The 18,299-nt window shown below is 43.0% G+C and overlaps 1 protein-coding gene across 6 annotated transcripts in view; it reads left to right on the top strand.

Annotated features, from left to right (window-relative positions):
- The window catches only part of LOC121576528 (receptor-type tyrosine-protein phosphatase S), a 391,473-nt gene that overhangs the window by 327,185 nt on the left and 45,989 nt on the right, over nucleotides 1-18,299 (top strand). The window contains exon 27 of one of the 6 annotated variants that reach the window (XM_041889743.2): nucleotides 8,095-8,142. The exons of the other annotated variants lie outside the window; for them this stretch is intronic. Within the exon in view, the coding sequence (XP_041745677.2) occupies nucleotides 8,095-8,142 (48 nt within the window). The remainder of the gene's footprint in view (nucleotides 1-8,094; nucleotides 8,143-18,299) is intronic. 6 annotated transcript variants of the gene reach the window in all.

Genomic DNA, 18,299 nt, shown 5'->3' with positions numbered 1-18,299 from the left:
ATCATGTGTTATATCATGTGTTATATCATGTGTTATATCATGTTATATCATGTGTTATATCATGTGTTATATCATGTTATATCATGTGTTATATCATGTGTTATATCATGTTATGTCATGTGTTATATTATGTGTTATATCATGTTATATCATGTGTTATATCATGTTATATCATGTGTTATATCATGTGTTATGAAATGTGTTATAGCATGTGTTATATAATGTGTTATATCATGTGTTATATCATGTTATATCATGTGTTATATAATGTGTTATGTCATGTGTTATATCATGTGATATATCATGTTATATCATGTGTTATATCATGTTATATCATGTGTTATATCATGTTATATCATGTGTTATGTCATGTGTTATATTATGTGTTATGTAATGTGTTATATCATGTGTTATATCATGTTATGTCATGTGTTATATTATGTGTTATATCATGTTATATCATGTGTTATATTATGTGTTATATCATGTGTTATATCATGTTATATCATGTGTTATATCATGTTATATCATGTGTTATGAAATGTGTTATATCATGTGTTATATAATGTGTTATATCATGTTATATCATGTGTTATATCATGTGTTATATCATGTTATATCATGTGTTATATCATGTGTTATGTCATCTGTTATATCATGTGTTATATCATGTTATATAATGTGTTATGTCATGTGTTATATCATGTGTTATATCATGTGTTATATCATGTTATATCATGTGTTATGTCATGTGTTATATTATGTGTTATATCATGTGTTATATCATGTGTTATATCCTGTTATGTCATGTGTTATATTATGTGTTATATCATGTTATATCATGTGTTATATCATGTGTTATGAAATGTGTTATATCATGTGTTATATCATGTGTTATATCATGTGTTATATCATGTTATATCATGTGTTATATCATGTTATATCATGTGTTATATCATGTTATATCATGTGTTATGAAATGTGTTATATCATGTGTTATATCATGTGTTATATCATGTGTTATATCATGTTATATCATGTGTTATATCATGTTATATCATGTGTTATATCATGTTATATCATGTGTTATGTAATGTGTTATATCATGTGTTATATAATGTGTTATGTCATGTGTTATATAATGTTATATCATGTGTTATATCATGTTATATCATGTGTTATATCATGTTATATCATGTGTTATGTCATGTGTTATATTATGTGTTATATTATGTGTTATGTAATGTGTTATATCATGTGTTATATCATGTGTTATATCATTTTATTATTATTTTTTAATTTTTTTTAATTCACCTTTATTTAACCAGGTAAGCCAGTTGAGAACAAGTTCTCATTTACAACTGCGACCTGGCCAAGATAAAGCAAAGCAGTGCGATAAAAACAACAACACAGAGTTACATATGGGGTAAAACAAAACAAAGTCAAAAATACAACAGAAAATATATATACAGTGTGTGCAAATGTAGCAAGTTATGGAGGTAAGGCAATAAATATGCTATAGTGCAAAATAATTACAATTAGTATTAACATTGGAATGATAGATGTGCAAGAGATGATGTGCAAATAGAGATACTGGGGTGCAAATGAGCAAAATAAATAACAATATAGGGATGAGGTAGTTGGGCGGGCTAATTTCAGATGGGCTGTGTATAGGTGCAGTGATCGGTAAGGTGCTCTGACAACTGATGCTTAAAGTTAGTGAGGGAGATAAGTGTCTCCAGCTTCAGAGATTTTTGCAATTTGTTTCAGTCATTGGCAGCAGAGAACTGGAAGGAATGGCGGCCAAAGGAGGTGTTGGCTTTGGGGATGACCAGTGAGATATACCTGCTGGAGCGCATACTACGGGTGGGTGTTGCTATGGTGACCAATGAGCTAAGATAAGGCGGGGATTTGCCTAGCAGTGATTTATAGATGGCCTGGAGCCAGTGGGTTTGTCGACGAATATGTAGTGAGGACCAGCCAACAAGAGCGTACAGGTGTAAGGGATCGGGGGTTGGCTGGGTCCAGACAGAGTCTGACACTTCCCCGATCTACAGAGAGGGGGAGTCATCAGACTCGATCTGGTTCACCTGAGTTCTGAGCACACCTGTCCATAATTAGGGCAGGATATAAGGTGTGCTCAGAAGTTCAGTCGGTGCGAGGTATTGTTCCATTGTGACTTGCTAAGCGTTTTGTTCCGAGAGAGAGAGAGAGAGTTTGTTGTTTTTGATTACCCGTGTATCCGACCTGTGCCTTGTTGTTTGACTCCCCGAATTGCTTAATCCTCTGCTTGTCTACCCCAGTGATTACCGTCCTCTGATCCTGTGCCTGTGCCCTCGACTACGACTTAGCCCGCTCCATTGGTACCTCTGCCTGTCTATGCCTGGCCCGGTTTTGACCACAGCCCGCCCGACCGACCACGATTAAGCTATTCCCTTGTCTGTACTCTAATAAAGCATCGCTATTCTGCGATTGGATCTTACCACTCTGTCCGAGTATTCATTACAACAGGTCACAGTGGTGGGTAGTATATGGGGCTTTGGTGACAAAACGGATGGCACTGTGATAGACTACATCCAATTTGCTGAGTAGAGTGTTGGAGGCTATTTTGTAAATGACATCGCCGAAGTCAAGGATCGGTAGGATAGTCAGGAAACCGATTCTAGATTTACCTTTGGATTGGAGATGCTTAATGTGAGTCTGGAAGGAGAGTTTACAGTCTAACCAGACACCTAGGTATTTGTAGTTGTCCACATACTTTAGGTCAGACCCGTCGAGAGTAGTGATTCTAGTCGGGTGGGCGGGTGCCAGCAGCGTTCGATTGAAGAGCATGCATTTAGTTTTACTAGCGTTTAAGAGCAGTTGGAGGCTTCTGAAGGAGTGTTGTATGGCATTGAAGCTCGTTTGGAGGTTTGTTAACACAGTGTCCAATGAAGGGCCAGATGTATACAAAATGGTGTCGTCTGCGTAGAGGTGGATCTGAGAGTCACCAGCAGCAAGAGCGACATCATTGATATACACGGAGAAAAGAGTCGGCCCAAGAATTGAACCCTGTGGCACCCCCATAGAGACTGCCATAGGTCCAGACAACAGGCCCTCCGATTTGACACATTGAACTCTATCTGAGAAGTAGTTGGTGAACCAGGCGAGGCAGTCATTTGAGAAACCAAGGCTATTTAGTCTGCCAATAAGAATGCGGTGGTTGACAGAGTCGAAAGCCTTGGCCAGGTCGATGAAGACGGCTGCACAGTACTCTCTATTATCGATCGCGGTTATAATATCATTTAGGACCTTGAGCGTGGCTGAAGTGCACCCATGACCAGCTCGGAAACCAGATTGCATAGTGGAGAAGGTATGGTGGGATTCGAAATGGTCGGTGATCTGTTTGTTAACTTGGCTTTCAAAAACTTTCGAAAGGCAGGGCAGGATGGATATAGGTCTGTAACAGTTTGGATCTAGAGTGTCACCCCCTTTGAAGAGGGGGATGACCGCGGCAGCTTTCCAATCTCTGGGGATCTCAGACGTTACGAAAGAGAGGTTGAACAGGCTAGTAATAGGAGTTGCGACAATTTCGGCGGCTAGTTTCAGAAAGAAAGGGTCCAGATTGTCTAGCCCAGATGATTTGTAGGGGTCCAGATTTTGCAGCTCTATCAGAACATCAGCTGTCTGGATTTGTGTGAAGGAGAAGCGGGGGGGGCATGGGCAAGTTGCAGCGGAGGGTGCAGAGCTGGTGGCCAGGGTAGTGGTAGCCAGGTGGAAAGCATGGCCAGCCGTAGCAAAATGCTTGTTGAAATTCTCGATTATTGTAGATTTATCGGTGGTGATAGTGTTTCCTAGCCTCAGTGCAGTGGGCAGCTGGGAGGAAGTGCTCTTATTCTCCATGGACTTTACAGTGTCCCAAAACTTTTTGGAGTTAGTGCTACAGGATGCAAATTTCTGTTTGAAAAAAGTTAGCCTTTGCTTTCCTAACTGCTTGTGTATATTGGTTCCTAACTTCCCTGAAAAGTTGCATATCACGGGGCTATTTGATGCTAATGCAGTACGCCACAGGATGTTTTTGTGCTGGTCAAGGGCAGTCAAGTCTGAGGAGAACCAGGGGCTATATCTGTTCTTAGTTCTGTATTTTTGAATGGGGCATGTTTATTTAAGATTGAGAGGAAATTACTTTTAAAGAACAACCAGGCATCCTCTACTGACGGAATGAGATCTATATCCATCCAGGATACCTGGGCCAGGTCAATTAGGAAGGCCTGCTCGCTGAAGTGTTTTAGGGACCGTTTGACAGTGATGAGGGGTGGTCGTTTGACCGCGGACCCGTTACGGACGCAGGCAATAAGGCAGTGATCGCTGAGATCCTGGTTGAAGACAGCGGAGGTGTATTTAGAGGGTAAGTTAGTCAGGATGATATCTATGAGGGTACCCATGTTTACGGATTTAGGGTTGTACCTGGTAGGTTCGTTGATAATTTGTGTGAGATTGAGGGCATCTAGTTTAGATTGTAGGATGGCCGGGGTGTTAAGCATATCCCAATTTAGGTCACCAAGCAGTACGAACTCTGAGGATAGATGGGGGGCAATCAATTCACATATGGTGTCCAGGGCACAGCTGGGGGCTGACGGGGGTCTGTAGCAGGCGGCAACAGTGAGAGACTTATTTCTGGAAAGGTGGATTTTTAGAAGTAGAAGCTCAAACTGTTTGGGCACAGACCTGGATAGTATGATAGAGCTCTGCAGGCTATCTCTACAGTAGATTGCAACTCCACAGCCTTTGGCAGTTCTATCTAGACGGAAAATGTTATAGTTGGGGATGGACATTTCTGAATTTTTGGTGGCCTTCCTAAGCCAGGATTCAGACACTGCTAGAACATCAGGGTTGGCGGAGTGTGCTAACGCAGTGAATAACTCAAACTTAGGAAGGAGGCTTCTGATATTTACGTGCAGAAAACCAAGGCTTTTACGGTTACAGAAGTCAACAAATGATAGCTCCTGGGGAGTAGGAGTGATATTGGGGGCTGCAGGGCCTGGGTTAGCCTCTACATCACCAGAGGAGGAGTAGAATAAGGATATGACTAAAGGCTTTAAGTACTGGTCTTCTAGTGCGTTGGGTACAGAGAATAAAGGGGGCAGATTTCCGGGCGTTGTAGAAAAGATTCAGGGCATTATGTACAGAAAAGGATATGGAAAGATATGAGTACAGTTGAGGTAAACCTAAGCGTTGGGTAACAATGAAAGAGATAGCATCACTGGATGCTATCGGTCTCGGCGTGTATGGGGGGTGGAACAAAGGAACTATTTGAGGCAGTTTGAGAGGGACTTGGGGTTCTACAGTGAAATTGTATAATAAGAACTAACCCAAAACAGCAATAGGCAAGGCATATTGACATGGGAGAGAGGCATAAAGCAATCACAGGTGTTATTAGAGAGAGCTAAGACAACAACTGGTAATAGCGATAAGGTTTGGGCTGAGGCTAAACAGAATAAACAGGACAGGGTACCGTGTAAAGGAACAGTCCAGCAGGCATCAGCTGTGCAGCTGAGTGATCATAAGGTCCAGTGAACAGCAATATGTGAGTCCGAGAGCAGTTCAAATTGGTGCTTCAGCACAGCTAGCAGGAAGCACAGTTGTAGTTTGCGTGTGCTAGCGGGCCGGGGCTAGCAGATGGATCTTCGTGGTCGTCGAAACGGGAAGCCTGTTGAAACCACATCAGACGATTTCGTCGGCAAACCAGTCGTGTTGGATCGGCGGGGCTCAGTGTCAACACTAGGAGGTCCCGTCCGGTTGACAGAGAGGTGGATAGCCGGGAGATGGGCCTGAGGCTAGCTCAAGGCTAACTGGTGCTTGCTATGGGGCAATGGTAATTAGCTAACAACAGGTTGCAGCTAGCTGGTTGCGATGATCCGGCGCTAGGGTCCAGTGATTCCGGCAGAAAGTCCGATATGCTCTGGGTCGATAGCACGCTGTGCACACTGGCCAACGAATTGTCCAGGCTAGAGCTAGAGTTGGCTGGTGGGTAGTGCAGGCCACGGACAGTGGTGAAGACGCTAACGGTGACTAATAGCAAGTAGCCATTCAGTTGCAGCTAGACTAGTTTCAGCTTAAGGTTCTTGATGAAAGTTATAAAGAAATAATAGAATCCTTTCCACGTTGGGTGAGGCGGGTTGCAGGAAAGTATATTTAGTTAAAGAATGAAAAGTAAAATTGAGAAATATATACAAAATAGACAAAAAAACAAGAAACTGGATATATACACTAGAACAAAGAATAAAACTATGACCGCACTGCTACGCCATCTTGGTGTTATATCATGTGTTATATCATGTGTTATGTCATGTGTTATATCATGTGTTATGTTTTGTGTTATATCATGTGTTATATCATGTGTTATATCATGTTATATCATGTGTTATGTCATGTGTTATATCATGTTTCATGTTTTGTGTGGACCCCAGGAAGAGTAGATGCTGCTTTCGCAACAGCTAATGGGGATCCTAATAAAATACCAAAATGACACAGAAGGATGAGTCTTAGTTAGGAGTTAGCCCTTTGGCTACTCTGTTAGGAGTTAGTCCCACCCACTCATCTCTTTTAGGAATTAGTCCCACCCACTCATCTCTGTTAGGAGTTAGTCCCACCCACTCATCTCTGTTAGGAGTTTCTCCCACCCACTAATCTCTGTTAGGAGTTAGTCCCACCCACTCATCTCTGAAGTGTAGTAAAGAAGGTAAAAGGTTTGGAAGGTTGAAGACAGGAAGTGTTGCCCATCCGTTGTTTCTCTTCCTCACCTTCTCTTGTGCATGTGACTGGCGCTGCTGTACATTTCGTTGCTGTCTGGACAAAACCTTTTTGCTGTCGGAAGAAAGTTTGGTGATTGTATGTTCATAAATGGTCAAATATGATCGCTTTTCCCTTTCCTGAAAATAAGATGTTGGAGATACAAGGTTTTCTTCCGACAGTGAACATTTAAACTCAATTCCCAAGTGTTCATTGTTCTCCTTACTTATGGGGTTTGAGGGCTACAGTTAGCCACAATATGCAACGCTAAAAAGGAGTTCATGTACTCAGGCTTTCACCACCGAGTGCCCCCTTGCAGTGTACTGCATTGCAGCACATCTCTGCAGCCTTGGGCTACTGTGTCTTAGTGGCCCAGGGTTCTTGAATGGAATGCTTTTGTGGCCCAGAAACTGAATTCGCTCTCCTTTCTAGTCCAGAGTAATGGCGAGTTGCAGTGCCATTCTTCAGTGACCTCACGTTGACCAAACAGACAGGTGTGAGGACGATCGCCACAGATGGCTCTCCTTCTGCCTGAGTAGAAAGACAGACACCGACCTAAGAGTGTGTACCTGCGACACAGCCTTTACTGTCATGGATCTTCTCGACAGACTGTGAACTGTCACAAGTGCTTCCCTTCACTCCAGCTCATCAGCCCAGACTATACAACTGTCGGAGAAATATGCAGATGCTTTTCCACACCGTTCACTAGCAATGCCTCTCTCACAGACGTCTGGACAAAGGGGCTTTTCATTTTACAGGAGAAATATAAATCTGTTTCCCTTTTTTATTTTATTTTCTTTCTCTCTTTTATGATGCCAACCTTCTTACCTCTGTTTATGTAAGAGAAACTAAATCCATTTCTGACTCACTCCTGGTTATGACTGCTGAGGCCAGGAGGCTTTATACAGGAGTTTCAATTGGGCAGGAGTGATGGACGCCCGTGGCAAACAAACAACTCGCGCTGCCACCGCGACACTGATTGGAATTTGCCGGTGGGTGGGAGGGTCAGGGTGTACTGCTGAAATGTGTGGCCTACTTTCCCCCTGCCTGTCTGACAGACTGGTTTCACATCCAACACTCAGGACCCCCCTGAGAATGACCCCAATAATTCAGGACAGGGGAGGACCGCCATGTTGCTTGTACAAAAAGAACACAAAGAATAGAGAGTAATAACATTCGTAAACATTTGTGAATAAGTGAAGGATTGAGATACTTTGCCTCTCTCTCTCTGTATGTGTTTCTTGAACTTGAACTGAATTTTTAGGTTCAGCATTTTTTTTTAACTAGTTTTTGTTTCTTTTGTATGTTTGCTATTCTTCACAGATTCTGGTCTGAGCAGTCCTCTAAGTGAAGCCGATTTTTACTATGAAAGTTAGTCCTGTGTTTGTCCTCTCACATCATTTTAGATTTTCTAGCACTGCCCCCATTTACAAAGTTTATTTACCACATGTTGCAATTTCAGCACAAATTTCCTTTTCATTTTTTTTGTAACCCGGCTGTTTTGACTTTGTTTGTATTTTCAGTTGTGATATTCACACAGAGCTGTTTGGCTGCGCATTAATCCACAATACGTAACCTCTGCTATCACTTCTGCTGATGTAGAGAAATTGGGTTTTTACAGGAGTTCTTTCTTCTCACTCACTCCCCTCCCTCCTCCCTCCCTCCCTCCCTCAACCATTGCTCCAATTCCAATCTGAACTGACTGGGTCTTTCTGCACTCTACAAGATAACGAGCGGAATTAATTAAAGACCCTGGCAAACAATGGTTCAACATTTGATCTTCCTCTCGCAGAAAATAAGCAACGAAGAAAAAAAGGGGAACAAGTTATTTCCCTCCAACTCTCAGACACACTGAGTGTCTTTTATAATAAGCATTTAGAAACAGGCTCCCCTGAGTCGCCAGGGCTATCAAAAGGAAACAGGCTCCCCCCGAGTGGCCAGGGCTATCAAAAGGAAACAGGCTCCCCCCGAGTGGGCAGGGCTATCAAAAGGAAACAGCCTCCCCCCGAGTGGGCAGGGCTATCAAAAGGAAACAGGCTCCCCCAAGTGGCCAGGGCTATCAAAAGGAATCATTATTTCCCAGGCGTATCGACTGCGGATCTGAGATTGTAAATGTGTAATTAGACGCTAGATGTGTTTTTCCGAACCAACTGATCTCAGTAGAGTCTGAGAAAGAGGGGGGGCCACAACAACTTGTCCTTGAGAGAATTTGCATGCAATTGGCTCGAGTCAATACACACAGTGGTACACTGCTGCTGAGTACAAAGAAGGATATGGATGAGAAGACAAAATCGGATGAGATCAACTCGTTTGTCTTTGGTAGGCCCAGGAACAAGACTGATTGTGTGTGTTAAGCCTTAAGCAAAGGAAGGATGGAAAATTACATTGTTTTGCAAACCACGGGGACGGAAAGAGATTCACAAACAGATGTGCTTAGCCATGCCATAGAAAACAGATGTGCTTATTAGCCATGCCATAGAAAACAGATGTGCTTATTAGCCATGCCATAGAAAACAGACGTGCTTATTAGCCATGCCATAGAAAACAGATGTGCTTAGCCATGCCATAGAAAACAGACGTGCTTATTAGCCATGCCATAGAAAACAGATGTGCTTATTAGCCATGCCATAGAAAACAGACGTGCTTATTAGCCATGCCATAGAAAACAGATGTGCTTAGCCATGCCATAGAAAACAGACGTGCTTATTAGCCATGCCATAGAAAACAGACGTGCTTATTAGCCATGCCATAGAAAACAGACGTGCTTATTAGCCATGCCATAGAAAACAGACGTGCTTATTAGCCATGCCATAGAAAACAGATGTGCTAGACATGTGAGCCCTAGACAGAAGTAGGTGAATAGGGTGCCATTTCAGACGTAGCCCCACTCTCAGTGTTAATACAGAGAATGTTTTGTTGAGTTATGCAGGAGTCGAGATGAAAACAGACTACAAATGCAATTTCTTGGAACTTCCAGTAGGTACAGTTCATTACCTAAGCTCACAACTGTCTCCATAAGCGCCAACTCTGAGCACTGTGGGAAGTATTCATAAAAACCTTAGCACCAGTTTACATTTACTGCTTTTTTTTTAACAGACTAATAACCCAAATGAATGGCAGTGAACTATTTATTTATTATTTATTTACTATTTATGTATTATTTATTTACTATTTATTTATGTATTATTTATTTACTATTTATTTATGTATTATTTATTTACTATTTATTAATTATTAATTATTTATTTACTATTTATGTATTATTTATTTACTATTTATTTATGTATTATTTATTTACTATTTATTATTTATGTATTATTTATTTACTATTTATTATTTATTTATTATTTATTTACTATTTATTTACTATTTATTATTTATTTACTATTTATTATTTATTTACTATTTAATTATTATTTATTTACTATTTATTTACTATGTATTTACTATTTATTTACTATTTATTTACTATGTATTTATTATTTATTTACTATTTACAACACAGAGTTACATATGGGGTAAACAAAACATAAAGTCAAAAATACAACAGAAAATATATATATACAGTGTGTGCAAATGTAGCAAGTTATGGAGGTAAGGCAATAAATAGGCCATAGTGCAAAATAATTACAATGTAGTATTAACACTGGAATGATAGATGTGCAAGAGATGATGTGCAAATAGAGATACTGGGGTGCAAATGTGGTCCTCTGTAGCTCAATTGGTAGAGCATGGTGCTTGTAACGCCAGGGTAGTGGGTTCGATCCCCGGGATCACCCATACGTAAAAATGTATGCACACATGACTGTAAGTCGCTTTGGATAAAAGCGTCTGCTAAATGGCATATTATTATATTATATAAATGAGCAAAATAAATAACAATATGGGGATGAGGTAGTTGGGTGGGCTAATTTCAGATGGGCTGTGTACAGGTGTAGTGATCGGTAAGCTGCTCTGACAACTGACGATTAAAGTTAGTGAGGGAGATAAGAGTCTCCAGCTTCAGAGATTTTTGCAGTTCGTTCCAGTCATTGGCAGCAGAGAACTGGAAGGAATGGCGGCCAAAGGAGGTGTTGGCTTTGGGGATGACCAGTGAGATATACCTGCTGGAGCGCATACTACGGGTGGGTGTTGCTATGGTGACCAATGAGCTAAGATAAGGCGGGGATTTGCCTAGCAGTGATTTATAGATGACCTGGAGCCAGTGGGTTTGGCGACGAATATGTAGTGAGGACTAGCCAACAAGAGCGTACAGGTCACAGTGGTGGGTAGTATATGGGGCTTTGGTGACAAAACGGATGGCACTGTGATAGACTACATCCAATTTGCTGAGTAGAGTGTTGGAGGCTATTTTGTAAAGGACATCGCTGAAGTCAAGGGTCGGTAGGATAGTCAGTTTAACGAGGGCATGTTTGGCAGCATGAGTGAAGGAGGCTTTGTTGCGAAATAGGAAGCCGATTCTAGATTTAACTTTGGATTGGAGATGCTTAACCAGACACCTAGGTATTTGTAGTTGTCCACATACTCTAGGTCAGACCCGCCGAGAGTAGTGATTCTAGTCGGGTGGGCGGGTGCCAGCAGCGTTCGATTGAAGAGCATGCATTTCGTTTTACTAGTGTTTAAGAGCAGTTGGAGGCTACGGAAGGAGTGTTGTATTACATTGAAGCTCGTTTGGAGGTTTGTTAACACAGTGTCCAATGAAGGGCCAGATGTATACAAAAGGGGTGTTGTCTGCGTAGAGGTTGTTACTGATTTAACATATGCCAGTATGCCTAGGTTACCTAGGTTACAGTTCCTCTCTCCAAACCAAACACTTACAGTGGGGAAGAAAAGTATTTAGTCAGCCACCAATTGTGCAAGTTCTCCCACTTAAAAAGATGAGAGAGGCCTGTAATTTTCATCATAGGTACACGTCAACTATTACAGACAAATTGAGGGAAAAAAATCCAGAAAATCACATTGTAGGATTTTTAATGAATTTATTTGCAAATTATGGTGGAAAATAAGTATTTGGTCACCTACAAACAAGCAAGATTTCTGTCTCTCACAGACCTGTAACTTCTTCTTTAAGAGGCTCCTCTGTCCTCCACTCGTTACCTGTATTAATGGCACCTGTTTGAACTTGTTATCAGTATAAAAGACACCTGTCCACAACCTCAAACAGTCACACTCCAAACTCCACTATGGCCAAGACCAAAGAGCTGTCAAAGGACACCAGAAACAAAATTGTAGACCTGCACCAGGCTGGGAAGACTGAATCTGCAATAGGTAAGCAGCTTGGTTTGAAGAAATCAACTGTGGGAGCAATTATTAGGAAATGGAAGACATACAAGACCACTGATAATCTCCCTCGATCTGGGGCTCCACGCAAGATCTCACCCCGTGGGGTCAAAATGATCACAAGAACGGTGAGCAAAAATCCCAGAACCACACGGGGGGACCTAGTGAATGACCTGCAGAGAGCTGGGACCAAAGTAACAAAGCCTACCATCAGTAACACACTACGCCGCCAGGGACTCAAATCCTGCAGTGCCAGACGTGTCCCCCTGCTTAAGCCAGTACATGTCCAGGCCCGTCTGAAGTTTGCTAGAGTGCATTTGGATGATCCAGAAGAGGATTGGGAGAATGTCATATGGTCAGATGAAACCAAAATAGAACTTTTTGGTCAAAACTCAACTCGTCGTGTTTGGAGGACAAAGAATGCTGAGTTGCATCCAAAGAACACCATACCTACTATGAAGCATGGGGGTGGAAACATCATGCTTTGGGGCTGTTTTTCTGCAAGGGGACCAGGACGACTGATCCGTGTAAAGGAAAGAATGAATGGGGCCATGTATTGTGAGATTTTGAGTGAAAACCTCCTTCCATCAGCAAGGGCATTGAAGATGAAACGTGGCTGGGTCTTTCAGCATGACAATGATCCCAAACACACCGCCCGGGCAACGAAGGAGTGGCTTCGTAAGAAGCATTTCAAGGTCCTGGAGTGGCCTAGCCAGTCTCCAGATCTCAACCCCATAGAACATCTTTGGAGGGAGTTGAAAGTCCGTGTTGCCCAGCGACAGCCCCAAAACATCACTGCTCTAGAGGAGATCTGCATGGAGGAATGGGCCAAAATACCAGCAACAGTGTGTGAAAACCTTGTGAAGACTTACAGAAAACGTTTGACCTGTGTCATTGCCAACAAAGGGTATATAACAAAGTATTGAGAAACTTTTTTGTTATTGACCAAATACTTATTTTCCACCATAATTTGCAAATAAATTCATAAAAAATCCTGATGTGATTTTAAAAATCCTGATGTGATTTTCCACCATAATTTGCAAATAAATTCATTAAAAATCCTGATGTGATTTTCTGGATTTGGACACTGTCTGCAAATGAAACACTGAGCGCGCACCTCTTTTGATCTCTCTAACAAGCTGCTAGTTTATTTTTGCTCAAGGTGAAAAGAAGCCGAGGTAGTGTCCTCATTTGCATACCCATCTGTTCTTTTCACTTGTAGCTTGTGTTACCTTTTCCGTTATAGCTGGTGGGAAAACTAACTGACAGCCTAAGTTCATTTGCGATGCAGAATTCTTCCCTTTTTAACCCGCGTTCGGACTTATAAATGCACAATCCGACAATGATTAATAACAACATGTTTCCAGGCGATGGCAGAGGAGAGCAGCATGCAATGTTATTTCAGTCAAAAACTGATATGTGAGCAAACAAATTAAAGAGCTTGTCAAAATGCATCTATACCAGGGGGGCTTGCTAATACTGCTCTTCCCATGCAAGGCTTTGTCTATTGCTAATACTGCTCTTCCATTGCAAGGCTTTGTCTATTGCCAATGCTGCTCTTCCATTGCAAGGCTTTGTCTATTGATTCAACTTAAAGCCAGACTCAGTAAGTCTAACTTACGTATTTAGTATTTATGAAATATCAAACTGTCTTGGCGACAAAACAAAACCAGGCAAGACATAATGTAAACAAATCCAGGCAAGACATAATGTAAACAAACCCAGGCAAGACATAATGTAAACAAACCCAGGCAAGACATAATGTTGTCACGCCCTGACTCAGGGGACGCTTATATGTTGAGTCAGGGTGTGTATATTCCTTGTTGTGCTTTGTCTTTGTATAGGATCTAGTATGTCTAGTTCTATGTTGGCCGGTGTGGTTCCCAATCAGAGGCAGCTGTCGCTCGTTGTCTCTGATTGGGGACCATACATAGGCAGCCAATTGGCACTGTCTTGTTGTGGGATCTTGTTCCGTGTAAGTAATAATAATTGCAGCCTTACCGCAAAAGTGGAAGAGGAAAGTTGAAGGGGGAGAAAGTAAGGAACTTGTCTGTCGGCCTTGCATTAAAGAACATAATTGGTTAAGGAAAACTGTGATAAATAAAAAAGTATATCAGTTTCACTTAAGGACCAAAGGATTGACAGCCGTCCCATATAGATTGCAAAATAGTTGGGAAGAGATCTTTGACGTACCGATCCCATGGCATAGTGTTTATGAACTGACACGCAAAAACGACACCGGATTCAAAAATTTGAATCTTTCAATTTAAATTATTATATAAAATTCTTGCTACCAATAGAATGTTATTTATATGGGGGATACAATCTTCCCAGCTCTGCAGATTTTGCTGTGAAGAGATAGAATCATTAGATCATTTGTTTTGGTTCTGTCCATTTGTAGCTTGTTTTTGGACACAGGTCCAGGAATGGCTAAAGGATTGCAATATTTACCTGGAACTAACCTTGCAGATAGCATTACTGGGTGATCTGAAAAGTCATAGTCAATCAATCAATAATATAATAATACTTTTAGCAAAAATGTTTATTTTTAATTGACAATCTGTAGAAGCAATGAGAATAGAAAGGTTCAGAACTTTTGTAAAACATCACAGTACGGTTGAAATATATATGGCAAATAGAAATCCTATATGGATGGTGTTAAGAGATAGATGGGAGGTATTGAATAGAGTTGAAGGATGGGACTAATAACAAATAACAACAAATAATGGCAAAGATAGCTAATGATGTGGGCATACTGTGTCCATAATAAGTATATAGGGTGTATGTTGGGAGCTTTTGGGAAGGAGCACAGTTAGAAAGATATGGCATTTAGAAGCAAACCGGATGGACATCATGAAAATGATCTGAGAGGTTGAGAGTAGAAGAAGTTCAGGAGCAAAAAAATAAATAAATATATATATATATATATATATATATATATATATATAGAATTGTTGTAAGGTTGGCTCTGTCCATAAGGTGTGGATAGTAAGTATAGACCGGAAGTAGAGGCCTGGGCGTTGTTGTTCACTAGTTTGCTCCGGGTGGGGAAAGGATGGTGGGGTTGAGAAGTAATAAAGGGGAATATATATATAAAAAATAAAAAAAGACATGGGGGATTGGAAGTGATGCAGACAATTACATTGATAGAAGATACAATCTATCTGCAATATTAAGCTGATCCATCCCCCCCAAAAAAAGAAAAGAAAAAAAGAAAAGAAGGTTGTTTCATTTGGTCTCACAAAGGATTGTCAGATTGGGTCACTTATCGAATCAACTAACACATGCTATTACTGTGCTTGAATTGGGCTGGTGCTCGCACCTCTAATTTTCAACCCCTTCGCTACCGGCATATCTTATGCTCTAAAATAGTCCGATCTACTGTTGGATAACTGGGTTCTTTAATCAGTCAGTGGGTCTTTACAGGATGCACCTTTTATTCTTGTTATGTTGACATTCTTGTCAACCAGTCCTCTAACACAACACAGCATGTCCATTCATCAACTAGAACAGTAGTGTTCAGTGCCTCAACCTCCATTAGTCCCTGTGTCTCCTATATCTCTGTTAGATTCCTAGAATCCCTGCTAACCCCCATGTAAATGTCACCGTAAAATTGTTCCCCTCATTTAAAAAAAGGACCAACACTAATTGGGAATATTCCCAGGGAGTGTCGAGTGTCCCCTCCCTGGCGAAACAAAACGTTTGTGATCCCATCGATCTTCGGGAGGACGCTAAACGCAGAGAGAACGGGGAAAATTGAGGATGCTTAATCTAATTTCGCAGATTTTGCATGGCCAATTAAGCCTCTGAGAACTTTTTTCCCAAAGGACGTTGTCAACATTCATGCGACTTTTGACCTCCATTTGCAGAATGTAACGTAGTGGGCTTAAGTCCCTTCTATAAATATGACTAGTGTTAAGTACCGTGTCGGGGCTATGTCCAGGGACAACACTCTATGACTTTCCTGTATAACATTACATCCCAGCATTATGCCCCTAAATGGATTAACTCCAGTGTACACACACAGCCTCGCTGATATGTTATAGCATATTGACTTAGAGCGCTAGAGAGAAAGAGAAGTGTCACGCCCTGGCTCTGGGGACTATGTTATGTTGAGCCAGGGTGTGTAAGTCTATGTTTAATTTTCTATGTTGGTCTGAGTGACTCCCAATCAGAGGCAACGAGTGTCAGCTGGGTGTCTCTGATTGGGAGCCATATTTAACTGTTTGTCTTGCACTTTGTGTTTTGTGGTTTCTTGTTCCTTTTGGTTGTGTATCGAAGGACTTCACGTTTCGTTCTTTGTTTTGATCGTGTGATCAGTAAAATAAATATAAATATGTTCACCCGCAACGCTGCGCCTTGGTCTCCCTCATTAGACGATCGTGACAGAAGAAACCACCTTAACCAGACCAAGCAGCGTGTTCAGGAGCCATCGCTGGCAGATCTCCGTGGCAACCTCGACTGGATCAAGCAGCGTGACGAGGAGAGAGGATGGACGTGGGAGGAGATGATTGCGAGTCTGGCAAGAGGGAGGAGAGACCCCCAGGAAATTTTTAGGGGGGGGCTCACGACGTCGGGCCAGCAGGTGTACGGGTTAGAGCGGTGCAAAGCGTTGGCAGAGAAGGCCGCCAGGTTAGGGGGCCACTGGGCACAGAGGAGAGGGAAAGTGTGGAGGCACGGCGAGAGGTACTGGGGTGTGTTACCAGTCCGGTCCGGCCCGTTCCTGATCCTGCGTGGGGCCAGTGGTGTGTGTCCCCAGTACGGTCCGGCCTGTTCCTGCCATTCCCACCAAGTCAGTGGTGCGGTCGTCAGCCCAGCCCGGCCTGTTCCTGCCATTCCCACCAAGTCAGTGGTGCGCGTCGTCAGCCCGGCCCGGCCTGTTCCTGCCATTCCCACCAAGTCAGTGGTGCGCGTCGTCAGCCCAGCCCGGCCTGTTCCTGCCATTCCCACCAAGTCAGTGGTGTGCATCGACAGCCCAGCCCGGCCTGTCCCTGCTCCACGCACAAAGCCTACGGTGTGCGTCGCCAGCCCAGCCCGGTCTATTCCTGCTCCCCGCACCAAACCTACGGTGTGCGTCGACAGCCCAGCCCGGCCCGTTCCTGCTCTCCGCACCAAGTCTGTGGTGCGCGTCGCCAGCCCAGTCCGGCCCATCCAAGCTTCCCGCACCAAGCCAGTGGTGTGCGTCGTCAGTCCGGCACGGCTCCGTGCCTGCTCTCCGCACCAAGTCTATGGTGCGTTTCGTCAGCCCTGTCCGGCCCGTTTCCTGCTCTCCGCACCAAGTCTGTGGTGCGCGTCGCCAGCCCGGTCCGGCCCGTCCAAGCTCCCCCGCACCGGGTCAGTGGTGCGCGTCGTCAGCCCGTCCGGCTCATTCCTGCTCCCCGCACCAAGTCAGGGGTGCGCTTCGTCAGCCCGGTCCGGCCTGTTCCTCCTCCACGCAGCAAGCCAGGGGTGTGCGTCGTCAGTCCAGCACAACCCGTGCCTGGGTCATGTCCGGAGCCGGATCCGCCGCCGAGGCGGAGTGCCCACCCGGTCCCTCCCCTGTTGTGGTTGTTTGGCGCGGCCGGAGTCCGCGCCTTTGGGGGGGGGTACTGTCACGCCCTGGCTCTGGGGACTATGTTATGTTGAGCCAGGGTGTGTAAGTCTATGTTTAATTTTCTATGTTGGTCTGAGTGACTCCCAATCAGAGGCAACGAGTGTCAGCTGGGTGTCTCTGATTGGGAGCCATATTTAACTGTTTGTCTTGCACTTTGTGTTTTGTGGTTTCTTGTTCCTTTTGGTTGTGTATCGAAGGACTTCACGTTTCGTTCTTTGTTTTGATCGTGTGATCAGTAAAATAAATATAAATATGTTCACCCGCAACGCTGCGCCTTGGTCTCCCTCATTAGACGATCGTGACAAGAAGAAGTCAATTTAGGACCATAATCACTAGGCTGGTTTGAATATTACTATATTTATATAATATTACTATATTTATGTAATATTACTATATATCTAGGGCAGTTGGAAAGGTGATAGTGGTGGCGGAGTGCTACAGACACTGTGCATAAATTGCCTTCAACCGACTACGCAGGTTCTGACATTTTGGGTGGTGTTAGGACTGGTGAGGGCCATCCATCTTAAGGGACAATTGTTTTGGCTGCTTGTTTGGGAGGCCCAGCGGAAAGCCATAAAAGGTTGTCTGTGAGCGATCCTAGCGTCTGTGAGCGATCCTATCGTCTGTGAGCGATCCTAGCGTCATGCTTTCTTGG

The sequence above is a fragment of the Coregonus clupeaformis genome, chromosome 11 (genome assembly GCF_020615455.1).
Source record: "Coregonus clupeaformis isolate EN_2021a chromosome 11, ASM2061545v1, whole genome shotgun sequence".
Taxonomy (NCBI): Eukaryota; Metazoa; Chordata; class Actinopteri; order Salmoniformes; family Salmonidae; genus Coregonus; species Coregonus clupeaformis.
Note: the sequence above shows the minus strand (reverse complement) of the source record. Positions and strands in the feature narration are given on the sequence as shown.